Below are 26,561 nucleotides of genomic sequence, written 5' to 3'. Positions count from 1 at the left end.
CGCGTCCAGAGCCTCTGCTCCGCAACGGGAGAGGCCACAATAGTGAGAGGCCCACGTACCGCGAAACAAACAAACAACAAAAAAATTTGTATTTTATTCTACTTAATACATATCAATAACACACGGTGTTAGGTCTAGGTTCTTCAGCTCTTTCAACATTTTTATAACCTCACTGAGACAGAAGGAATCTTAGAAATGAACAGGTAGACAACATTTAACAGTGAAAAATAAAGTCTTTTCAGAAGTCCCAGCTCTGCCACCTCCAGCTGGGTGATCTCCAGCAAGTCCCAGCCCAGGCTCAGGGCTCTCATCTGGAAAGCGCTGTGCTCCTCAAAGGAATGAGTGCAGTGACAGAGTTGACAGTTTGGGTCTGCAAGGGTGTACCTACTAGTACTACCTGCCTCAATGTGTTTTAAAAAACTATGACCCCGACGACGGGAGGAGGGACACGATTCAGCCAAGGTAATAGCTTTCCAAGGCAACGTCCTCAGTGGATCACAAACCTCCCAAGAGCATCCTAGAGGGTCTGAATAACACTGGCTGACCAAAGACATGATTTCAGAAGAAACTGGCTGAAAACAACTGTGACTTTAAGTTATAGTTTTATTGGTACTTCATGGTTTATTGTTACATTTCATAGGAAGAGTCACTGTGTGTCAGGCAATGCATCATTGATTTCACTTACTAGTGTTACTTGCTTAAAAACAAGCTGTCTTACTTTCAAAAGTAAACTGTAATGGCTTTCTTGAATTTGTGACTGAGCCAGAGAAATAATCAAGGTCAGCCTACCCAGTCACTGCCACCTACCACCAAGTGTCACCCAATTTATAAAAGTTCAGATAAGGATTATCTCAAAATTATACATGTCAAAGTGATTATCCTTGAAGTGACAGGATTTCAGGTGGTTTTACCTTTATTTCTCTGTGTTCATTTATATTATCTGGTTTGGCTACAATAATCAAGTAACCTTTGTATAATTTTCAAAAATCACGCTTGGAAAGAAGTTATGTTAAAAATCTTAATAAAAATAAATAACACACAAGCAGACAGCATCTCCTACTCCAAAAGAAAACTAAAGTATCCCAGGGGAACGCGTACCTCCGAAAATCAATTCTGTTAAACCAGTGACACTAGAGTTGGAAAGAACTGGAAATCACTAGCACACTGAACATAATCAGAGCATTCTCATTAAGCGGTGCTGATTCTAACCACAAGGCATTTTACAGGTGAACTTCCACAACAATACAGAGCTCATTAGCCAGCAAGCACCTCTACTCCTACTACGAGACTGGGGAAGCTGGAAAACCGAGCGGAGTTGGTCAAAGCATGCACTGATCACCGCAGCGGGTGGATAATGCCTGCTGTGTACACTGGTCCCTACGTAAAAGAGTAAACAAACAAAAAACATAGAGCCATCGATGAAATAAATGTGCATCTCACAACACATAAATATTTATCCAGGACAAATGATAGAAATCCAAATTAACAGTATTCCTAAAGGCAGAGGGTCATAAACAATGATAAACAACAAAGCCAAGTCTTTGGGTAGCTCAATTTATTTTCTATCCTGTAAATTTAGTATGGTTCTTCTTGAGTGGCAGTAGGTGCCCATCCTCAAGCCATGGCCCCTGCCACACACACACAAACTCACATACAACTGATAAGTACTTAAAGGTTTATGGAAAAAATGGCCAACTTAACTAAGCCCCAAAGTTTGACATTCTTCATCTGCATTTTCCTTTTTTTCTTTTTTTAAAGGGAACTTTATTTTTTGTTATTTATTTATTTATTTTTGGCTGCGTTGGGCCTTCATTGCTGCGTGCAGGCTTTCTTTTGTTGTGGCGAGCGGGGACTACTCTTTGATGCAGCGTGCAGGCTTCTCATTGCGGTGGCTTCTCTTGTTGTGGAGCATGGGCTCTAGAGTGCGCGCGCTTCAGTAGTTGTGACTCGGAGGCTCAGTAGTTGTGGCGCACAGGCTTAGTTGCTCCGCAGCATGTGGGATCTTCCTGGACCAGGGCTCGAACCTGTGTCACCTGCACTGGCAGGTGGATTCTTAACCACTGCGCCACCAGGGAAGCCCCATCTGCATCTTCTTGAAGCCTTTGCTCTGTGACCTCAGGGCAAGCCCTATGGATAACTTCTGGCCTCAGTTTCCTCATCTTTAAGAAGGTTAAACTAGATCACTGAGTCTCAAAAAAAGGGAAAGCAAAACCCACAGGAAGATACATGATGAGATGGCATGTGAGATTTGTTATTATGGTGTGTTATTTATGTTCTCTAAAGGGAAGATTTAAAAAAAAAAAATTTGAGACGTACGGCCTTAGCCACACTCAATATCTGACCATGGCCAGGAGACTGCTGTGAATGAGTCCCACAGGCTAGACCATATCTAGGGTCCACATTATTTCCAATGTACTTTGACATGAAACCTCCTCTCCCGGCTGCTCTAAACTTTCTAAAATAGAGGGAAGACGTGGGTGGTGTCGAAGGGATCAAGTGCATTGACTCTGACAAGTCTTGAACAATCCCATATTAAAACTACTTAAGTAGAGAAATGAAAGAAGGAGGAAGTGGCATACCCAGCTTTCCCAAACCAGTTGCCCATAACAGCAACGACGCACGGCCAACCAGAGGACTGCAGCAGGCCATTCACGATCCACAGGCTACAGTATAGCCCCTTATTGTAGAAATGCAGCCATTCTGTGAGAGTGCCAAAGACAAACACCTTAGAGAAGAAGAAAGAAAAAGACACATGTAACATCCTTGTGGACACCCCGACTGAAGACCCTATGTGAAAGATACAGTCAATGTCGGGGGCCTGAGAGACGTGTGGCCAACTCTTCAGATGCTCCCGCCCAGAGCAGTGCTGAGTGAGACCACCGCCAAACCACCCTCACCAGAGGGGCAGAGATGGCAAAGAGCGTAAAAGGCAGCGAGGACCATCCTTCCAACTTGCATCTTCAACTCTAAAAGGTTAAGTCCCCATTGTTGGACCTCTTTTTACATTATTTCCCTTTCCTCTTGTTTATGGAAGACAGCTCTGGGGACTACCTGACTTCACATGTTTCAATATCGTTAGAACAGCCCAGGCACATCATGCGGACCAGAAAGCGTCAGCTATTGTTAACACCATGCCTAATAAGTGCGTTGGCGTAACTTGTGATTGGCTCAATCATTTGGTGGCATTCATCAAAGGACTGCTTTTTTCCAGGCATTCTGCTCGGCGTGGGCGTGTTACTTGTAGTCAGTCTCCTTCGGGAATATTTGGCATGGGTTTCAAACTGGTATGTCTAATACTGTATGATTCCAGTTATATGACATTCTGGAATGAGCAAAGCTATAACGACAGAAAAACAGTCAGTGCCTGCCAGAGGCTGGGGCAGAAGGAAGGGTGGCAGTTACACAACTATACTCACTTGTCAAAGTTCAGGAGCGTACACTAAAAAGGGTGAGTTTATTGAGTCTATGTACATACTTCAATTTTTCAAAAAACGTAAAAAAACAAACAAGAAAGTATGTATACAGGTTTAAAAATAGTATGTTTATATGTGTGGGTGAGCAGCTTGTGAATAAATAAAGTGCTTCAATCTCTGAAATAGAAAAAGAAGTTTTTCCCCATACACAAATGGCAGACATTGAAAAACAACAATAGAGTCTAACTAAACTCCACGCTTTCATTCAATCAACAAAAATTTATCACCAGATGCTTATAAGCAAATAAAGATGAATCAAATATGGACCTTGCCCTCTATAGCACTTAATACACCAGCCACTGTTCCAAATGCCCCACACATAGTAACACACAGAACCCTCACTGCAACCCCAGGTGGAGGTATTCAAAAGGGGAGGCTAAAGCACACAGAAACCGTAGCTGGAAACTCCCGGGGAAGGACTGAAACCCAGGCGGTGCAGGTCTGGGGAAGTCTGTGGTCTTAATCACCCCACTGCAGGCTCCTAGGGAAAGCAAGACCGACACAGAAACAAGCAGGCTGAGCAGCAGATAAGAGAAGTGCCTTCAAGGAAATCCAGGCACGGGAGCTCAGGACAGGGAAGGATGACTTCCGGGAGTGGGGCTGGTAAAGTAAGGCATAATGAAACAAGAGTCATTTGGCCAATGACTTGAAGGAGATGCTGAGTTATACTATCAAGAGCTGAACAGAGAGCATTCAAGGCAGGAAGAACAGCAGGAACGATAGCCATGAGGTAGAAGGGAGCAGGATATGTTAGGGCCACAAAAGGTATTGACAGTTTGATGTGGGAGTACAGAGAGGTGAAGCACAGGACAAACATGACTGTAGAGGCGGGCTGGGACAGGTTCTCGGAGGCACTGGATGCCAGGCGAGTTATGCTTTGATTTTGCTGGTGACTGAGAATCAAGCAAGGGGCATGATTGAAGTCATACTTTAAAGACATACCTAAGCGAAAAGGCACAGAAGGGATTAGAACACTGAAGATTAATTTTTCTATTCTATTCTATATACAGAAGTGGGGGACTGCTTGGATTGTAAAATACCTGGCTGAGACAACAGTAATAGTAATAAGAATAACACCTTTCAACTTACCACTAATGCAGAGGAGCACATGCCAAAAGACAGAACCCATCGCAAATTAAGCCGGTCCCCAACGATACCACTGATGAAAAGGCCCTAAAAATAAAGCATTTTATTTTACAGCTCTGGATAACAACACAGCCTGGAAAAAGTGAAATGCATTCCAAAGCAAACAAGGCGAGGCAAACAAAACACAAAAATTAAATCTCATTCTCGTGCCTAGCCTAGCCGTCTAAATCACTTTCACTAACATTTCAGGAAATGACAATTGTTTCTGCACACTATACTGTAAATACTTCATGCACCAAGACAGTATGATTCAGTGCAAATTTCCATTCTATTTGATCCCAACTGCCTAAGAGACTGAAAAGAAAAGAAAAAAAAAAACAAAAACAAAGAATAATTCTAATAAAACAAGCACACAAATATGTTTCCTCTTCTAGAATAGATGAACTCCTAAACATCAGTTACCTGCTTTCCCAAAGGGATTCCTCTTAGCCATTTGCGTTCTGAATTAAGATGTTACGTGTCCTGCAGAACAGAAGCTTCGGGGGCACATGCACTGCCTGCTTAATCTGACCCTTGGGTTTCATGACATCACGAAGCAAGGAGAGCACGGAGGCAGAGACAATAATCAGTTGAAGAGAGGCACAAATGTTCTGCCTTCTGCTCTCCTCCCACTGAGTGGCAGGAATTAAAATGCCGAGATCATGGCAGCAAGGCAGCCAAAAAGCTAAGGGCAACACACTTTAGGTTTCTTCCACAAATATGCAAAATGAATAAATGTCTTGACTAAATACCTAAATTCAGATACAAGTGTTTCTCATAAATTGACTACATTATAAATATAATATAGCTGTATAAATATATCTATATTAGAGAAAATTTAGATGATAAACGGCATAATAAATGTTTCTCCCTCATTATTGTCAAGCTTTCACTACCTCAAAAGAGGCACCCGCAAACATTAGAGAAGAGTCTATGTTCTATAGCTCCAATTCACATGGTCTTATACTATATATAGTAAAGGGGGGGGGCGGTGGTGAAGAAAATCTCTCAATTATGTTTCAGATTAGGCAACCAATTTATTCTGTATTGCTCCAAAGGTCCACACAATACCTGGCAGTTACAGAAGGAAATGCAGCTCAATATAAAGAGCTATGATCACTGGTTTTTCATGGCATTTATCTTTTATCTCCTAAACCTATTTAATCCTATAGACAACTATTATCATCATAATTCTGTATCATCATAACTCTGTAGGTAAGGAAACTAAGTATCAAAAAAAGGTTAAATTCCATTTTGATACGAAGCTTATCATAGCTAGTTGGTGGTGGTGAGCTAGTGGTTCCATGAGACGACACAGCCTCTTCTAAGGCTGAAGGAGAAGCATCACTGGGAGTGCTCCAGCCAAAGCCAAGCGATCCTGTATAGGGATTTCGTACAGAAAAGGCTGTCCTGATCATCAGAAAATCTACAAACAACAAATGCTGGAGAAGGTGTGGAGAAAAGGGAACCCTCTTGCACTGTTGGTAGGAATGTAAATTCCCACAGCCACTATGGAGAATAGTATGGAGGTTCCTTAAAAAAATAAAAATAGGGCTTTCCTGCTGGCGCAGTTGTTGAAGAGTGCGCCTGCCGATGCAGGGGACACGGGTTCGTGCCCTGGTCCAGGAAGATCCCATGTGCCACATAGCGGATAGGCCCGTGAGCCATGGCCGCTAGGCCTGCACGTCCAGAGCCTGTGCTCCGCAACGGGAGAGGCCACATCAGTGAGAGGCCCGCGTACCGCAAAAAAAAAATAAAAAAAAAATAGAACTACCATACGACCCAGCAATCCCACTACTGGGCATGTACCCAGAGAAAACCATAATTCAAAAAGACACATGCACCCCAATGTTCATTACAGCTCTATTTATAATAGCCAGGTCATGGAAGCAACCTAAATGTCCACTGACAGACAAACGGATAAAGAAGATGTGGTGCATATATACAATGAAATATTACTCAGCCATAAAAAGGAACGAAATTGGGTCATTTGTAGAGACATGGATGGACCTAGAGACTGTCATACAGAGTGAAGTAAGTTAGAAAGAGAAAAATAAACATTGTATATTAATGCATGTATGTGGAATCTAGAAAAATGGTATGGATGAACTGGTCTGCAAGGCAGAAACAGAGACACAGATGTAGAAAACAAACGTATGGACACCAAGGGGGGAAAGCAGGGGGAGAGCGGTGGGATGAACTGGGAGACTAGGACTGACGTGTATACACTAATATGTATAAAATAGATAACTAATAAGAACCTGCTGTATAGCACACGGAACTCCACTTCACTGTACAGTAGAAACTAACACAACATTGTAAAACAACTATACCCCAATTAAAAAAAAAAAAGGCTGGCCTGAGAAGCTAGGCTAAATGATCCAAGATCTGCTCCGACTATGTCTGTAAGTTTCCTCTTCAAAGAAAAGATATTCTAGTAACCACCCAAATAAACATTTGGAGATTACTTTGGGACTTTCACCCAGCATTTCACATCACCTGCACATTTACACCTAAAAGGCTTTTTTATAACTGGACACTTTTTTTTTTTTTTTGCGGTACGCGGGCCTCTCACTGCTGTGGCCTCTCCTGTTGCGGAGCCCAGGGCCCGGACACGCAGGCCCAGCGGCCATGGCTCACAGGCCCAGCCGCTCTGCGGCATGTGGGATCCTCCCAGACGGGGCACGAACCCACATCCCCTCCATCGGCAGGCAGACTCTCAACCACTGCGCCACCAGGGAAGCCCTATAACTGGACACATTTTAAAGATAAACAGTAAGATGCTGGGGATAAAAGGTCAGACTGCTCCCCCAGGGGCACAGCTCCAGCTATGGCCACCACAGCTCTAATTCAGCAGCCACCACAGACACTCCCTAAGGCCAGACAGAGACTCTGGCTGCCCGATCCCAGGATACTCCCTCAGCCAGAGCTGGCCCCGGCTGTCCCGGTTCTGCTCCCAGGACGATGCCACCCTCTCGCGGTTCTCCTGCTCCCTCTCAGCCTCCCTGGCCCACCCCTCATCTTCCCCACCTCGAAATACTGGAAGCGCCCCAGCCCCGGCTCAGTCTTCCTACCTCCTCCCTGTCCTTATCAACTCTCCTGACCATTTTCATCCAGTCTCATAATTTTAAAAATCATCTACGGGACTTCCCTGGTGGTCCAGTGGTTAAGACTCCACACTCCCAATGCAGGGGGTCCGGGTTCAATCCCTGGCCAGGGAACTAGATCCCGCATGCATGCTGCAACTAAGAGTTCGCATGCCACAACTAAGGAGCCTGCGAGCCGCAACTTAGGAGCCCTCCTGCCGCAACTAAGAAGCCCACGTGCTGCAAGTAAGGAGCCAGTGAGCCACAACTAAGACCCAGCACGACCAAATAAATAAATAAATTTTAAAAAATAAAAATAAAAAATCATCTATATGTGAAGGGCTCTGAAATCTCCACCTACACTCAGGCCTCTGCTCTTCACGAGGTCCTCCCCGGCCGTCCTACATACACGACAAACCCCCCCCTGCCCCCCCCCCCCGGGCCTGGCTCTTTGCCATAGCACTTACCACCTTCGAATACACTCAGTCATTTACTTATTTACAGCATTTTGTTATCGTTTGTCTCCCGTAGCTCCCACTCAAGAAGAGAAGCTTAAAAAAGAATATAAGCTTTATGAAGGAAGGGATTTCTCCTATGATGCTCACTGATGAATTCCCCATCGACTAGAAAAGTACCTGGCACATGCTAGGTGCTCAAAACATATGTGTCGAATGGAGGAATAGAGGAATGGGAAGGACACAAAATATAAATTCTCCTCAGTCAGCAAATTCAAAATCCCTTGCCAACTTCATAAGGTTTGGAGTAATTTTACATTTTTCCTCAACTTAAAAGCCTAGAGTTCTGAGACTTACCACAGCATAGGAGAAGAGGAAGATGGTGTCAAGTGTTCCGAGGAAAAGAGTGGCTTCCTCTGCACTGGGAAACAAATGGTTGCTGCTCCAGATCTGCAGTCACACAAGAACCAGTCAGTCCCGCTGGTCCAAAGCACCTACACACAAAACTACCACCCACCCCCGCATCACCAGGTGGTGATACTGAAAAGAGCAAATCAGCATTCTGTACATAGGGAAACACATATGCGAAAAAGATCCACAAGGCCAAAATCATTTGCATAACACTAAAATGTTATTTGCTTTTTCCCTTTAACTTTTCCATTGATGGTGCAAAAGCAGTGGTGGGTAAAACTCCTGTGCCTTAGCACGGATCAAGGCGGTTACACAACTGTACTATTATATATATATATATTTTTTAATTTATTTATTTATTTTTGGCTGTGTTGGGTCTTCGTTTCTGTGCGAGGGCTTTCTCCAGTTGCGGCGAGCAGGGGCCACTCTTCAGCGCGGTGCGCGGGCCTCTCACTATAGCGGCCTCTTGTTGCGAAGCACAAGCTCCAGACGCGGAGGCTCAGTAGTTGTGGCTCACGGGCCCAGTTGCTCCGCGGCATGTGGGATCCTCCCAGACCAGGGCTCGAACCCGTGCCCCCTGCATCAGCAGGCAGATTCTCAGCAACTGCCCCACCAGGGAAGCCCCACAACTGTACTATTAATCACGGCATTCTTTAATGTCGCGCAGTTTAAAAAAAAAAGGCAATTTCACTTAAGAATGTCCTTGGCACATGCTAGACGTTCAATAAATATTTGTCGAGCAGTAAAAATTATTGACTTTATTAAATCTGGCCCCTGAGTACATTTTTTTAAATATTTCGTGTGATGAAGCAGAAAATATGCATACAGCACTTACGCACACCAAAGTATGATGGTTATCTTGAGAAAACTGTCTGAGCTGCAAGCTGGAATGTCATTTTTACTTGAAAGAGTGACTGACAAACAAACCCTAGTTATTCAGATTTGGGTATTTGGCAGATATTTCCTCAGAAAAGAATGAAATGAGCCTGTCACTTCAAGATCCATTCAAAGTACAAGACAGACAAATGGATCTTAATGCAAGTGTATAAAAAAGTTAATGAATACAGTTTCAGATTCCACATTGTAACTAACCTTTAAGAAATTGCCTCTTGTCAAATTCTCATGTAGTATCAAAGACAAATATCCACAATTAACAAAAAAGGCTATTAAAATACTTCTCCCCTTCCTACTATGTATCTGTGAAAGCCAAATTCTCTTCATATACTTTAAAGGATCAAGCGACTGCATTCAGAAGCAGACATGAAAACCCACTGTCTTCTGTTGAGCCAGACATGAAGAGATTTGCAAAAATGTAAATCAATGCCATTCTCCTTATTAAGTGATTTTTTTCCATTTTGAAAAAGTCATTTTTCACTAAATTTTATTTATGTTAACGTGTTATAGGTTATTTAGTTCATTTATAAATAATTTAAAACCAATGTAGTTTTCTTCAATGTCTCGGTTTTAATTTCTAAAACAGTAAGTCTCTATAAATACAAACCCATAGCTCTTTGGGGTCTTCAGACCAAAAAGTTTTTATACTAAATGATTTCTGAGATAGGTTATTATAGAAAATTTGACTTTGGAATATTAAAGAGAAAAATCACAATCGGCAACTTAAAATACACTCTACCTTCTAACAGAAAGTAAAATCCCCAAATTGTAAAAGAATATATAAAGTGTGATCCTAAAGCATTGTGACTCACTTCCATGAGGCTTAACGCCAACAGTCTTGTTACTTTCCCTCACACACTGCTTTCATGAGCGATAAGAAAGCAGCCCACACGGCTGAGACCCATCAGTATTTCAGTGTGCCAACTTGGGGCCCGAAATATCTCCAATTAGAGTTATTTTGCCACCTTCCTCTCTAACCACAATCTTTGATCCCTGATGCCATCCAGGCTCAACAGGACCCAGAATTAAGCCCTGGGGGGCACACACCAGTGTGAGAAGCTCACATTCAGGCAGTTGCTCCAAGTTTCAGGGTTTTTTTCTTTTTTCTTCTTCTCTTACTAGAAGCCACCAAAATCTCCCTGCAGGTGTGGCTGACACAAAAACTGACAGGTTTCAAACAGCTTTTTTCTGTTTAAAATTCAGCTGAAATACACTTCTGACTGCCTACTTAACAAGTGTAAACAAACCCCAAAACTTAAAAAAAAAAGAAAGCAGGACTAACAAAAAGATTCAGAAAATAGGATAAAAGAGAAAAGGCTAGTGAAGAAAGTTAACATCGATAATACAGCTATACAAACAGGAGAGAAGATGACTATCTTGAGGAAAACTGTGTGAGTCGCAAGATGAAAAGTCATTTTTACTCGTAAGAGTGACCGACAGACAAACCCTAGTTATTCAGATTTGGGTATCTGGCAGATATTTCCTCAAAAGAGAATGAAATGAACCTGAAGGTCATCAACAAAGTGACTTTAAGGTGCTCAAATCTCACCCACTGGCCTGCACATATGCACAATTGCCATGTGAAAGGACCAGCCTGTACGTGTGGAGGCCTTTCTTGTGTTGTCAGGGGAGGGCCTGCATTAAGCTATGACAACCGCTACACATTGGGGCACTTCCAGGAAACACAAAAGGTCACAGTGTGGGTTTCCTAAGTGAGAATGTTTATCACTGAACTATAGCTATGCATGGGGGTGGGGAAACTGACACGAAAGAGCTTCCTGAAGCGGCGCTAGGAGGAAAGCTGAAGCTGACTTGTGGTCAGGGGTCAGGTATCTGTTGCTGTGAGAATCTGAGTAAGAGCAGCTGTGGCCGAGGTTGAGCTGGAATGTTGAGGGCACCTTGAATCCTGCTTTCCTCTCCTGGAGAGAAGTTTAGACTCTCTTACACTATTCCCTACACCCTGGAAGGACTGTGCTGTCTGGAGAGTTATGACTTTTTAACTTAATGGAACAAATTTTTGTTCACAATTTTCAATCAAGTTGTCCTCAAATCTTAGATTCAACCATTTCCTCTTCGTTATCTATAAACAGAGATTTTATATCATGATCTCTTACTATGTCCAATGTTTGCCCATGTCAGTGGGATCCATTATAAAATCTCAAGGTATAAAGACTGGGTCTGCTTAATTTTTTTGTAAAGCACTTAAGATAGCTATGCATAAACATGAAAGCTATAATAAGCACTTTTTGAGGATGCTGTTTAGGGCACTTAAGAAATGTTAAAAAGCATATATAAACAAAATGTTTTTTAGAGTTGACTCATTTTATGTATATTTCCGGTTCTAAGAACGTTTCCACTTTGGACAAGAAAGTAAGTCTCCAAAGGAAGCTAGAGTTAAGATAGTTACAGACCCAGAAGCACAGAAGGAGTGAAAGGTACATACTGCCCTAGCCACTCTGCTCCCAGCAGCAGGCTTCAGGAAAGAAAAAACCTGGATTTTAAAGTCTACAGAAGGGAGTGGAAGGTTGGCACTGCTCTCTATGAGGGCAGGTATGGAAATACAAAGACCTCCAAGATAAGTCAGAACCCAACTTCTACATAATCAATCCATCCAAAGCTACTGAGTACATAGTTCTGAAAGATCAGAATGGTGAAACCTACTTCAATAAGCAGCAATTAGAATAAGTAAGTAAATATCTTAGCGGGAAAATTAATGCAAGTTCAACACAAGCTAATAATGTGACACGGTCACTGGCAGGAAAGAGTTACCATAGCAGACCTGATATGTACCCTTAACAAGGCCTACTTGAAAGGCTGGCCCCTGGAAACTTGGATCTTGGGAGGGTTCCCATCATTCCCTGCTAAGAGTGGCTCCCTGCACCTAAACTGTCTGTCCAAACAATATGGTTTGTGCTGAACACCTGCTTTCCTTATGGGAATGTGGAATTTTCATATGTGCCAGGCAGAGGGTGCCTACATGACTAGCCCCAGTAAAAACCCTGCCACCAAGCCTCTAATGGGCTTCCCTAGTAGACAACATCTCACCAGAGCTGTCATGACTTGCTGCTGGAAAAATTAAGCACATCCATATTATTGCACTGGAAAGGGACTCTTGGAAGGTTTTGCCTGCTTCCCTCTAGACCTTACCCCATGTGCTTTTCCCTTTGCTGACTTTGCTCGGTATGCTTCACTGCAATAAACCATAGTTTTGAGTCATATGCTGAGTCCTATGAGTCCCCCTAGTGAATCATCAAACCTGGGGGTGGCGCTGGGGATCTCCCACCCAGTCACCTAAAAAACAAAGGCTGTGTAACCAGAAATTCAGTGCCTAAATCAAATCCTATTATTCTATATATTGGTCAGCCTGTACCTGAAAGAGCATATTTAGTGCTCTGTGTCACTAAACTACAGCCGAAGGAGCAGGGATGTTTTGCCTCAACATGAGAAATTTAGGGAGACGGATTTTCCTCAAATATTTAACAGGCTGTCCTACAGCATGAATCAACTTAGTATGCACGGCTCAGGATAGAACCTAAGATCACAATTAAACAGCAGAACACTCTTACCTCACTGTAAGAAAGAACTTCCTAATAATGAGAGTTAAATAAAAATGTAATCGTCCACCTAGAAAACAGGGAGTTTCTTCTCCCTGAAGTATTAAAGCAGAAGCTAGGTGGTCATCTGTCAATAATGACAAAGAAGGATTCTATACCATTTGAGAGGTTAGGGCATATGATCTCTCTAAGGCCACTTCACCTTGAGGGTCTGTGACGAGTCAGTTAATGATCATTCAGACATAGTTACCGTGCACACAACACTGGTCAAGGCTCCGTCAAGAAATGTAGCTGTCTAGTCTTAAAGCCTCCCTTTTAAAAGTCCTTGATTAAAAAAAAAAATGTCCCTGATAACTTCAATTCCAGAAAAATTGTTCAAGAGCATTTCCACTACAATGTCAGCTCCATGAGGACAGGCTCTTTTCTTTTTTTAATCCTCTAGGCTTTTATTGATTGACTGATTGATTGATTGTATCCTCAGTGCAAGACAGACTGAATAAGCAACTGACTGAATAACTTATTTACACCTCAGGGTATATTCATATAACCTTCGAATCTCTGTCAATTTTGAACTGGTCCAAATAGGGAAATAATTTTTAAGAAATAAAAATGCGGGGCTTCCCTGGTGGTGCAGTGGTTAAGAATCCGCCTGCCAATGCAGGTGACACGGGTTCGAGCCCTGGTCCGGGAAGATCCCACATGCTGCGGAGCAACTAAGCCCCTGTGCCACAACTACTGAAGCCCATGTGCCTAGAGCCCGTGCTCCACAACAAGAGAAGCCACTGCAATGAGAAGCCTGCGCACCACAACGAAGAGTAGCCCCCACTCACCGCAACTAGAGAAAGCCCGCGTGCAGCAACAAAGACCCAACGCAGCCAAAAATAAATAAATATTTTAAAAAGTGCAAAGCATATTAACATATACCTATAATTCCACATAAGTAGAGCTCAAACAACATAGTAAAGTTTGACAGGTATGGATTTTTGTATTGAAATATGGCATCATAAAGAATAGCATCTCCAGGACTTCCCCAGTGGCGCAGTGCTTAAGAATCCGCCTGCCAATGCAGGGAACACGCATTCGAGTCCTGGTCTGGGAAGATCTCACATGCTGCGGAGCAACAAAGCCCGTGCACCCCACCTACGGAGCCTGCACTCTAGAGCCCATGAGCCACAACTCCTGAAGCCGCCGAGCCTAGAGCCCGTGCTCCACAACAAGAGAAGCCACTGCAATGAGAAGCCTGCGCACCACAACGAAGAGTAGCCCCCACTTCCCGCAACTAGAGAAAGCCTGCCCGCAGCAATGAAGACCCAACACAGCCAAAAATAAATAAATTTATTTAAAAAAAAGAATAGCATCTCCATTCCAAATAGTCATCAAAGAATTTACTTGGTCCAAAATGAATATAAGAGGGAATTCCCTGGAGGTCCAGTGGTTAGGACTCGGCACTTTCACTGCCAGGGCCTGGGTTCGATCCCTGGTCGGGGAACTAAGATCCCGCAAGCCACACGGCACAGCCAAAGAACAAAAACAAAACAAACAAACAAAAATGAATATAAAACTGGATACAGACTCCCTGACTTCAAGTCACTTAAACAAGATAAAAACTAGTGAAATGATTATGAAGTACATAAGTACGTCGCCATTAAACTATGTAATATGCAGTGCATACTACAGTGCATAGCTCAGGAGGGGAAAAAACCAGCAGAAGCTGGGAAAAAAATTTGATAGAAAAAGTGGCATTTTATCTTGACACAAAGGAAAAAGCAAAATTTAGATGGGTGTAAGGAAGGTGAAAGATCATACAAAAGAATACAGGCAAAATCTCAAAGGCAGAAATGAGCATGGTACTTGTGAAACTCAATGAAAAAACCAGCCTAGCCAGAATTGTGTGATTTCAAAACAGTGAGAAGTAAGTTGGTTGAAATGGTAAAACAGACCTGAATCAGGGAAAGCTAAGAAATCAGGCAGAATAGTTTGGATTTTATGCCATAGGAAATAGTAAGCCATCCTAAGGATGAATGAAACAAAACAGAACTTAGAAGAATTTATGGGTGGGCGTGGTTCCCCTCTTAAATCCACCCCAGCATTTCATTCCGCTTACCTCTACAGGCAGTTCAATTGACTTGTTAAAAGCACTTGGGGTCCACTGCTTAGAGATACTGACTTTGACATTGCTAAATGTTTTTCTTGACGCGTGGAGCAACGAGTAACTGCAAAAGAGAGAAGAAAGACAGCTGAATGGAAGAAAAACAGATTCAATAAAATCACAGATCTATTCCCATTTGTTTTATACAACTTGGAATTCTTCTTTTAAAAAAGAGAAATTCAGAAAGAAAGAGAGAGAGAGGGAAAGAGGGAGGGAAGGAACTGCTTTATAAGAACTATCCACTGAAACAGTCTCTGCTAAGCAAAGAAACAATTGACTTGTCTTCTTCAGTATGAGCCCCCATGTTCACTCATAACATGTCTCTGGACCTAGAAGATGGAGATGTGATGGACTGCAAGCCCTTTATATCATGGTTGCAGTTCTGTAAAGGATTTTAAGTCTTTACCAACCACTGGCCACTCACTGCACTAGCCATTCAGTGGCTTTTTACTTGGGGCCTGTCTTTTCCTCATACTGATGCCTCCCTCAACCCCTCACAAATGGATTTCCCCTAAAGCAAACATCCAAAATTACCTATCAACTCTTACATAATTAGAAAACCATTTTCCTAGTTTCTGCCTTAAAAAAAAAAACAACCATCATCATCATTTGCGGTGCCTTCAATAAAGATTAATTATAAATAAAATGTATTCAGAAGAAATAATCAAAATAGTTGAGTCACAGGGTTATGAAAAACGTGCCCTTAACACCAAAGAGCCTGGCTGAAGTCATCTACAGACCACTAAAGAGAGCCACTGAAGGCCACTGAGTCAGACGTGGACGATTCTTCAGTCACACTGACTGGTCAGGCTCTCACACAAGTGACCGAAGTTCCTCAAAGAGGTCTCATACCATCTTTACTGCTCAAGGAGGCATAGAGCGTTCCCTGAATACACACATCCTTTGTTCGCAAGCTCCTGGTTTTAACAATTAAAGGACTTTACGTTAGAGCAAGGTTTTTCAATCACAGCAGTATTGATATTTTGGGCCCCCCAAATTCTCTATTGTCGGGGGCTGTCCCGTGCACTGCAGGATGTTTAGCAGCATCCCTGGTCCCAACCCACTAGATCCAAGTAGCACCCCTTCCCCCAGCGTGACAACTAAAAATGTCTCCAGACATTGCCAAATATGGGCAAGACAACCCTCGACGACCACTGTATTAGAGCTATCATAAAGTACTGCAGAGGGACTAGCTGGTCCAGCTCATGATTAGCCCAGGCCAATCACTGCATTAAGCACTTGACATGCAATAAATAGCTCCTTCAAAAGGAAAACAAGGACAAGAACAACAAGAGAAGAGTTTCAGTGGTCCACTTACCTGAAGAAGGTGAGCAGGAACACCACCACATGGTGATGGCTGAACTGGGAGAGCAGAGCTCCTCTTTGAAAAATATTTGGCCAGGCCATGTTCCTCCTGACCTTCCTTCTCACCTTGACCTTAAAGTCGGGATAGTGAATGGTTTACATCATTTCTTCTTTCTGGAAAAACAAAACACATTATTAACATTACTCATAATAGGCATATTATCCAAAAACAGAATTATTTAGACTTACAACCAGTCACTGTATAATCAGGCCTAGAAAAAAAAAAATTACGTGGATTAGTTGACACCAGAAAACTAGATTGATAATTATGTTTTACAGCTATTAACTAGTCCTTTTAAAAGAAATCCTTGGGGATTCCCTGGTGGCACAGTGGTTAAGAATCCGCCTGCCTACGCAGGGGACACGGGCTCGAGCCCTGGTTGGGGAAGATCTCACATGCCGCAGAGCAACTAAGCCCGTGCTCCACAACGACTAAGCCAGAGCTCCAGAGCCCGCAAGCCACAACTACTGAAGCCCACGCACCTAGAGCCGGTGCTCTGCAACAAGAGAAGCCATCGCAATGAGAAGCCCATGCACCACAACGAAGAGCAGCCCCCACTTAGAAGAGTAGCCCCAGCTCGCCACAACTAGAGAAAGCATGCATGCAACAACAAAGACCCAACACAGCCAATAAATAAATAAATAAATTTATTATTTAAAAAAAAAAAAAGAAAAGAAATCCTTGACGAAAGATTACCTCCTAACAGAATGAACTCTCATACAAACTGATAAGAAAATCACTAATTCTGACTGGAAAATGAGCAACGGAAATGAACAGACAACTCAGAAGAAATGAAATGTCTATTAAACTTATCAAATAAGAGTTCCAATCTCATTAGAACATAAGAAATGCTTATTACGGTAACAAAAAAAGTTTGCATAGTTAAAAAAGACTGTGCTCAATGCAGCTCAAGGTCTAATGATCCTGAACTCTCATACATGCTGATGGAAGCGAAAAGTAACACAATTTTATAGGAAGACGATCTGGCCATGTGCACTGAGAGCCTTTGACACAAAAATTCAATTTCCAGGGATTTATTCCTAAAGAAATACAAGATGCATTCAGCTCTATACACAAAGGTAGTTTTCACAAAAAGTCGGAAGAGCTCTCTTATATGAAGAAATGAACTTTGTGCCAGTCATAAAGGAACAGGGGAAAGAGACAGGGCCCCACACCTCTGCCATCTCTTTCCACTTCCTCTCACCTCTCCTCTGTCCTCTCGGAAAGCCACATCCACACTCTGACACCAAGACTAATTAAGCATAAAGTAAGCACCTACACTTAATGTCTCCAGCTATGAGTCTGCAGAAACAACCTAAACATGCAACAAGAGGAGAATAATTAAACAAATTACGGTATATCCAAATGGCTGAATATTTTATCATTTGACATGATGATTAAGACTTTATAATAACATGAGTAAATGGCAAGTGAAACATGTAGGATATGACATAATCAACTGAACTCTAGATTTACATAATATTTACAAGTAAACAGGGAATATATAGTTCTCTCTAGGCAGCGGGATTATGGGTAATTTTACTTTTCTATATATTTTCCTAAAAATTCTACAATAAACATGTATATTACTTTTATAATCAGGAGGGAAAACATCCACAGCATTGTAAAAGTCCTATAGTTTATCTGCATATTAGGAAAAAATATAATTAAATTAACAGGGGCTTCGCTGGTGGTGCAGTGGTTAAGAATCCGCCTGCTAATGCAAGGGACATGGGTTCAAGCCCTGGGAAGATCCCACATGCTGGAGAGCAACTAAGCCCATGCGCCACAAATACTGAGCCCGTGCTCTAGAGCCCGCGTGCCACAACTACTGAGCTCATGTGCCACCACTACTGAAGCCTGTACGCCTAGAGCCCGTGCTCCGCAACAAGAGAAGCCACCACAATGAGAAGCCCACACACCACAACGAAAAGTAGCTCCCGCTCGCCGCAACTAGAGAAAGCCCGCGTGCAGCAACGACGACCGGACACAGCCAAAAACAAATAAATTAAAAACAATGGGAAAAAAAAAAAAAAAAAAAAAAAACAGGGCTTCTCTGGTGGTGCAGTGGCTGAGAATCTGCCTGCCGATGCAGGGGACACAGGTTCGTGCCCCGGTCTGGGAAGATTCCACATGCCACGGAGCGGCCGGGCCCATGAGCCATGACCGTTGAGCCTGCGCGTCCGGAGCCTGTGCTCCGCAACGGGAGAGGCCACAATAGTGAGAGGCCCGTGTACCGCAAAAAAAAAAAAAAAAAAAAAAGCTTTAAAAAAAATTAAATTAACAAAATACCTTGTATGATAAACATACTACAATAATAGTCAAGGTAGGAGACAAACTCAAAAGCTTCCAGCACTAAAATTAGTGAATCACAGGACTTTGCCCAAGGCTGTGTTCCCTGTAACTGCTATTTATACTCCTGTTCTCTATTACAATTTATACTACTGATTGGTAGATGAACCCAAAACCTTAAATGCTGAAAGACCCAGCTGAAAGGCCATTCTGTTTGTTTGTTTGTTTGTTTGTTTTTGCGGTACACAGGCCTCTCACTGTTGTGGCCTCTCCTGTTGCGGAGCCGGACGCGCAGGCTCAGCGGCCATGGCTCACGGGCCTAGCCGCTCCGCGGCATGTGGGATCTTCCCAGACCAGGGCACAAACCCGCGTCCCCTGCATCGGCAGGCAGACTCTCAACCACTGCGCCACCAGGGAAGCCCTGAAAGGCCATTCTTGAAACTTTTGGATAAAAGATACAAAGTTGAGATGGTTAAAGTTATATAAACATTATAGCTGATTCACTTACTGGCTGTGAGCCCTTGGACACATCAATCTCTCTGAAGCACAGATTGTCATATGTAAAATGGCCTATCTCTTCTGGGACCAAAATAAACAATGCATGTAAGGTATTAAGATAATTATTTTAGCCACTGATCTGCCCAGGGTTAATCCCACATCAGGAGAATATAGTTAATTTCATATAATCATTCTCCTTGAAAAATGTTAAAACAAAATTATGAGCCAAGTAAGACAACAAATTTCCACTCACAAAATGTAAATAAACTTTCTGTCTGTAATTCCAGGAAGTTACAAACCCGAGAGCTACTAGTGTTACTGCTAAATGTACCTCTATCCCCCAAATTAAACGTGACACCCAAGTGAAACAACTCAAAGTTTTAACCATTCTTTATAAATCATAGCTCTTTGACCTGAACACACTCACAACTCAAAACACAGTACTGAATACTTCAGAAAAGGTTGTGGGTTATGAAATTCTATAATTAACTAGGTAAGAGAATAATTCCAAAAATGTATGCTCCAACAGATTGGAATTACTTGCTTCGGCAATAATGGTTGTGGATTTCAGGCCTGTACAGTTACATTAATGGTGCTAAATGACTACCAAGCTGTTTGAGACCATCTGGATTTAGTTTCTAAATAAACCACCTTTTCCTTAGCTACAGTGACAGGGAAGAAAATGCTTAATAAGTTCAATGGGAAAAGAGTTTAAACATTCATCTGATGTTGGCAGAATGCCATTTAAAATGAATACTATTATAACATCTGGTCCTATATAATTAATCATTAATAACAATACCTTGCATTTATAGGTCCTACATCACAGAAGTGATTTCTGATCATCTGTGAGCTCTGGAGCCCTGCAGAAGCACAGAGTTTTTGCCCAGTCTGACTCTATTAAGCACATCCTACTTTTAGACCATTTTCTTTCCGGCTCTGAATACAGACTGAACAAATGTCTAACATTTTTCAAGCGTATGTAAATGCTGTTATAATTAATAAAGCCAAAATTCATTTTAAGTGTTTCTGAATAGAAGCTTGTCATTTAGTATTTTCTTAATCCATGGATACTAAATATACAACTGTCATGTGAGAACAAGAATGACCTTAATAAAAAAAAAACTTATAAAAAGTAAGATCCCTGCCATCAAAAAGGATGCAGAACCATTGAGCCCTATTCTACTTTTCAAGGCTAGTTCATGATCATTAACTCATCTGACTTGTAAGAAGCTTTCTGAGATCCTATAGGATCACCCACACAATATACTTTCCAGGATGGAACACTCCATATTGTGTGATGGAGGCTAAATAAAAAGATGGCTTCACATGTGACATGCCCAGGCAGAGGGCAATCTCCCCCTTATAAACACTGCCTTGGAATATAAAACATTCCCCAAATTTCACTTTCCATACATATTTAGAGTCCATTCCAACTCAAAATAGTAAGATTTAAAGCTGTCTTGTAGGGACTTCCCTGGTGGCGCAGTGCTTAAGAATCCTCCTGCCAATGCAGGGGACACGGGTTCAATCCCTGGTCCAGGAAGATCCCACATGCTGTGAAGCAACTAAGCCTATGCGCCACAACTACGGAGCCTGCGCTCCAGAGCCCACGAGCCACAACTACTGAAGCCCAGGCGCCTAGAGCCTGTGCTCCGCAACAAGAGAAGCCACCGCAATGAGAAGCCCATGCCCCGCAACAAAGAGTAGCCCCAGCTCGCCGCAACTAGAGAAAGCCCATGCACAGCAACGAAGACCCAACGCAGCCCAAAATTAATTAACTATTAAAAAATAATAAATAAATAAAGTTGTCTCGTATTAGGAACACTTTGGGGGAAACAGACTGCGGAGTGGAAAGGGGAGAGACTGGCAGAAAAAGAGATCACCTGCCACCTCCATCTCATCGGACCCATCCTCACCCCACCCCCACTGGAAGGAAATGCTCTCTGGAAATGGAGAGAAGCAGTTAATCTACTTCTCCATACTATGACCCTGTTCTGCGAGTTCTTACCTTTCCTACCCTGGCAGACTCCCGCCTGCCCCCAGATAACACTGCTTCGATAACACTGCTTCCTCTGGGGTCTCTCAGCGAGAAGCAATCTTCCTTTTCACAACCACTCTTCCTCCTTGCGAGACCCCAGCTTTTCCGAAGCTCCTGGGCCTCGCTGCCCACTGCCCTTCACTGCCGTTGTCTCCTGGTCACCTGCTGTCCCCCCTCTGCTCTGTCTCATGTCAACACCCAGATGGGTAACCTAGCAGACCCTTGTCCTCTTCCCACCAATCTTTTCCTCTATCCCACAAGCAAAACCCACTCCGTGGTCAAAACCCGGCCCGTGTCATCTACTAAGCAGTAAGTGCATCACCTCCCAAACTGCATTTCAAACATCTTGCTTTGTCTCCTTCCAGAAAACTGCTTACTTCATACTCCCCACTCCAAAGTCATTTTACCTCAGCAAGCTCCCAATTAGGTCACCTCCCCATTTTTTTCCCTTCATCCATGACCCTCCTCCTGTCCTCATTCCCTTCTTTCCCAACTTAGAATCTGGACTATCTCACTTATGGGCCTTTTTTTCCTCGCTTGCCTCTGGCCTCCTCCCCTGGGCCCAAGTGGTTGAGTTTTGCCAGAGAAAAATCAAAGGAGCGGGCTGGTTTCACTTTTCAGATTCAAAACCACAAACCTCAGAGGGCATGCAGCTCTGCCCATTAAGTCCACACTTGCCTAAGGACCTGCTTTCTCAACATCTAAGATAACGCACTTACACTTCTCTCTCTAAACTTCCAAGCTCTCTGTCCCCTTCATCTGGTACCACGGCTTTCTGCCTATGATTCCCAGAGCGCCAGCTCTAACTCAGACCCTCCAGGGCTCCCAGCGGCACAGCCACCAACCACTTGAGAGCCCTCCTTGGAACTAAAAGACAATTTCACAATTCTTCACTTCCTCCCTCCACACCCATTCGTCCCCAGCACTGCCCTCACAAGATGGTACCACCAAGGCAACTAACACTTAGCCCTCTTTTCTCCTTTCCTCTCAGCTTCCACATCCAACCCATTACTAAATCCAGTCCTTTTCACCCCAAAATTCAGCCCAAATCCATCCTCTTCTCTCCATCCCCACAGCCACTACCAAGGTCAACCACCCACATCTTCTACCAAGCCTAGTGCAACAGCCTCCGGCAGGGTTTCACTATTTTACATCTAGCACACACACCAGCCCCCTGCTGCCCATCACTCTTCACACATCAGCCAGAAACAAATCTTAAAACATAAATCAGCTGTCATTCTTCTGCTTAAAATGCCTTCCTCACGGTTTCCCACGACTCATATAAAACCACAAGTTTTGCCATGGCCTCCAAAACCTGTATGCAGTAGATGCTATACACATACGGTAAAAAGTTCAAAGGGTATATACACCGTGACACCTCCCTCCCTGTTCTCACGTCACCCGGGGCTCCTACCATTGCTTCTGCATTCTTGCAGAATCTGCACCTGTGCGTGCATTCCAGGCGTAGCCCCACACTCACACACACACAAATGGGAGCATACAACACACACTATCCTGCACCATTTTTTCTCTTCACCTATCAGAGGGTGGAGGTCCACCCCATCTGCACCTACAGAGCTGCCGCAGTCCAGTCTCCTGCGGGACATCTGGGTGGGTCCCAATCCTTTGCCGCTGTACACAGCATGGAGCTAGCCGTTTCCTTCTCCTCTGTGCCCCCCTTGCTCCGCCCCCCACCAGCATCACTCCTCCACACGGCTACCATCTCCCTAGCACCCGATCCCTTTCTTGCCCCTGAACACACCAAGCCCTTCCTTGCTTTGGGACTTCGCATTTGCTCTTCTGTTGTCTGACATGCTTTCCTCCTGGTTCTTTGCAAATGGCTTGCTCTTGCCTTTCCCTGGCTCAGCCTCAAGTGTCATCCGCTAGAGTGCCTGCCTGGATCGTCCTATCTAAAATGGGCTCCCTCCGTTACTACCTCTCCCATCTCCATCTGCTTTTTCCCTTCACAGCATTTCTCCCAATCTTATTATCTGCTTTAATTGTTCACATGTTTATTGTTCATCTGTAAGTTCCACATCTGTCTTAACACCACAGCTATAACCCCAGGGCCTAGCTGAGCATTTAGAATGATCAGTAAAGATTTTCTGAATGAATGAATGCTTTGACTGATAGCCGACACTGAATGCTTTCAAAGTGCCAGGCCCTGTGCTAGGTACTTACCATGTGCCATTGCATTTAGTTCTCACCATATCTTACAGATAAAAAAATGGATTTAAAAAGTAATATCTCTTAGGAGGTGAAAGGAGCATTCAAACCCAGACCTGACCCTAGACCCTACGTTATACTGTGTAAGAGGGAAGGTTAAAAGGTTAAAATATCCCAAGTTGGGTAAAACACAGTAATTAAAAATATCACACATTAAACATGGAAGTATAGATGCAAGATGGAAAAAAAGCACCTTATTAGTAACTGTGGTTCTCGCACACGCTTAAATAAGAAGGGCAATTACTTCACTCCCTAGACTTCAGTTTTTATGTTTGCAAAGTAAAATGATTATGTATACTCAGTATAAAGAGGTAGGGGGAAAAGTACTAAATGGATAGTTGAGCTCACCTATTGTGACAGTTGTGCATTCTGTAATTTACACAGGTATCTTTTTTATCCCACATGACCTCATTTGAGGTCGCTTCCCTGTATCATGTAAATCCTTTTATTCGAAACTCAAGTCTTCCTGTAATTTGTCTCTCTTCTTAAATTGTTCCTTACCACAGATCTAAAATACCTAGCACTTTTCTGTAAAATTCTCTCAGGGTACCCCAAACCACGTTCTTCCTACCTATTTTGAACATATTCCAAAGACAACCGTTTTCAAGATAAAAATCTTTCCCTCTCCTAGACAAAGGACTTATACTCAAGTTAATGGTCATTGCTGTGACATCTCCTTACCACTGGTGAAAAAGACAAATCAGAACCTGAGACAATGACTAATACACTGGATCCTGACAGCTAGTGAGCAACAAGACAGGGCACCGACTTTGAGCTTATGAAAGTATCATTTCAGGGTTATTTTCTGATGCAGAGACCAGATATCAAAGATTAATAGAAGACTGTCATCTGAAGCCACAACATGGCCCACACAAAGGTATGAAAGTTCCAGTTGGAATTCAAGACCCTCCACTTAACTTCTTTGAGTCTCAATTCCCTCACTGAAAGATTAAATGAGACAATTTATCTAAGTACAGCACCTGGGGCTTCCCTCGTGACGCAGTGGTTAAGAATCCACCTGCCAATGCAGGGGACACGGGTTCGAGCCCTAATCCGGGAAGATCCGACATGCCGCGGAGCAACTAAGCCCGTGCGCCACAACTACTGAGCCTGTGCTCTAGAGCCCGTGCTCTGCAACCAGAGAAGCCAATACAATGAGAAGCCCGCGCACCGCAACGAAGAGTAGCTCCCGCTCGCCGCAACTAGAGAAAAGCCCGCACGCATCAATGAAGACCCAACGCAGACAAAAATAATTTTTTAAAAAAGACCCAACGCAGCCAAAAATAAATTAATTTAGTAAGTAAGTACAGTGCCGGGCATACAGCAAACATTCAACAAATGGGGAAAAAAAAGAATTCAAGCATCAAAACGCTGAAGAAAGAAGGTGGCCATTAAGAATCATATTTTGCTCACCCCAGGAACTCCCTACAATCCTTTCAGTAAGTTATCAGGAGATCGCCTCGTTTCTGGAAACACCAAAAACCCTGTGGACAAGTTCCCATAATCCCGTGAGACGTGAGAATAAACAGACCACATTGTGCACACAAGAATACTGAGTTAATGACGAAAAAGCGATCAGATAAATTCCTGACCGAGACCGTGGTAGTTACCAAAAGGCAAAGCCCAGTTATTCCACTAAGACCCTTCTCCCTCTGTGGCCTCACTACATCCTCTCCAAAAGCCTGCCCGCCCTACCTGTGAGGTACCCTTCCACCTGGTCTAGACGACAAACCCTCTTCTTGCACAGGCGCCCCCCGCCACCGCGCTGGCGTGGGGCCCGGCCGCCGGCTCTCCCCGGAGGCCCTCCAGACCCTCCCGCTCCTCTCCGCTACGGTACTCGCCGGCCCGCTACGGTACTCCGCCGGTCCCGGAGCACCTGGGCGCCGGGGAGCCAGGCCCAGCGTGGACGGAACGAGGGGTGGTCGGCCTTGCCCGCGGCGCCACACCCACCGGCCGCCACCTTCTGCCTCTCCGCCCCGTCCCCTCGTCGCCTGGGAGTTCCTCGGACCTGCCCTCGCCTGCGGCGCCCCTCACCCCCGCCCCAAGCCGGGTTCCCGCCCTTCTCGGCTCGGGCCCGGCGCGTCGCCGCTCGCGCACCCGAGTCCGCAGTAGCAGTCGCGCTTCGGCCGGCCGGCAGCTCCTCTCGCTCCGCCACACCCGCAAGCTTGCCACTCCCTCCGCCACCTCACCGGCGCCGCCGCGGCCAGGGTTTCCGGGCATTCACGTGACCCGTCGGTACCCGAGGCATGCTGGGAGTTGTAGTCCGACCGCGCGGGTTTACCTGAGGGCCACTGGGCAGGGAGGGGAGGGGAGGGGGAGGGGAGGAGAAGGGAGGGACAGGGGAGGGGAGGCGGAGGGGGCGTGTCGGCTTCCAGACGCCGCCGGAGGCCTGGGTGGACCCGGCAGCTCCGAGGGGGAAGTGGAGGTCGGAGGGACGGACACCAGCCAGGGCTGTTAGGAAAGAAGCAGTGCGGGAGAAAGAAGATATAATCTCGGAAAAAATTATGTATATATAAATCATCTTTTTTTAAAAAAAACCTTTATTCTGCATTTTGTTTTGAGAGAAAGAAACGCGCTGCTTTGCCCATAAGGACAGGGTTATTAGTCTGTCGGTATAATTCACTGTTGTACATCCCAGCCCCATCACCCAAACAAATAAATGAGTGTTAAGATCCTGGCAACCTCAAGCAAAAACTGAAGGCCTCCAATAAAGATGTGAAAAAAAAAAAAAAAAAAAAAAAAACTGAAGGCCTTACAACACACGACTCTGAACAAGGGTCTTTTGCCCTCCTGGGCTCTCTTTCAACTGCTAGAGGGAAAATAAATAAATAAATAAGTCTTTCAACCCAGAAAACCTGTCCACAAAGATAGCAGATTAGAAAACAGTTTTATTATTGAATACGCTTTGAATCAGACTGTGACGCACATCACAGGCAACGCGCTAAGAGGAAGAAAGGAATCTCCCCTTTACATTGCCAGGCAGACACTACC

The 26,561-nt window shown here is 44.0% G+C and overlaps 1 protein-coding gene across 2 annotated transcripts in view; it reads right to left on the bottom strand.

Moving 5' to 3' along the window:
* The window catches only part of SLC37A3 (solute carrier family 37 member 3), a 44,419-nt gene extending 18,655 nt beyond the window's left edge, over window positions 1–25,764 (bottom strand). The window contains exons 1-6 of one of the 2 annotated variants that reach the window (XM_024742500.1): window positions 25,668–25,764; window positions 16,466–16,626; window positions 15,103–15,211; window positions 8,497–8,589; window positions 4,563–4,646; window positions 2,580–2,725 (exon numbers count right to left, since the gene is read on the bottom strand). In XM_024742500.1, the coding sequence (XP_024598268.1) occupies window positions 2,580–2,725; window positions 4,563–4,646; window positions 8,497–8,589; window positions 15,103–15,211; window positions 16,466–16,554 (521 nt within the window). In that variant the 5' untranslated portion in view covers window positions 16,555–16,626; window positions 25,668–25,764. Of the gene's footprint in view, window positions 1–2,579; window positions 2,726–4,562; window positions 4,647–8,496; window positions 8,590–15,102; window positions 15,212–16,465; window positions 16,627–21,314; window positions 22,867–25,667 lie in introns of those variants that run through there. The other variant, XM_024742501.1, reaches the window with a different exon arrangement.
* Between the last annotated feature and the right edge of the window lie 797 nt (window positions 25,765–26,561).

This window comes from Neophocaena asiaeorientalis, unplaced genomic scaffold (assembly GCF_003031525.2).
Source record: "Neophocaena asiaeorientalis asiaeorientalis breed wild unplaced genomic scaffold, Neophocaena_asiaeorientalis_V1.1 scaffold598, whole genome shotgun sequence".
NCBI lineage: Eukaryota > Metazoa > Chordata > Mammalia > Artiodactyla > Phocoenidae > Neophocaena > Neophocaena asiaeorientalis.
The sequence above is the reverse complement of the archived record's forward strand: the minus strand, read 5'-3'. Positions and strand labels throughout refer to the sequence as shown.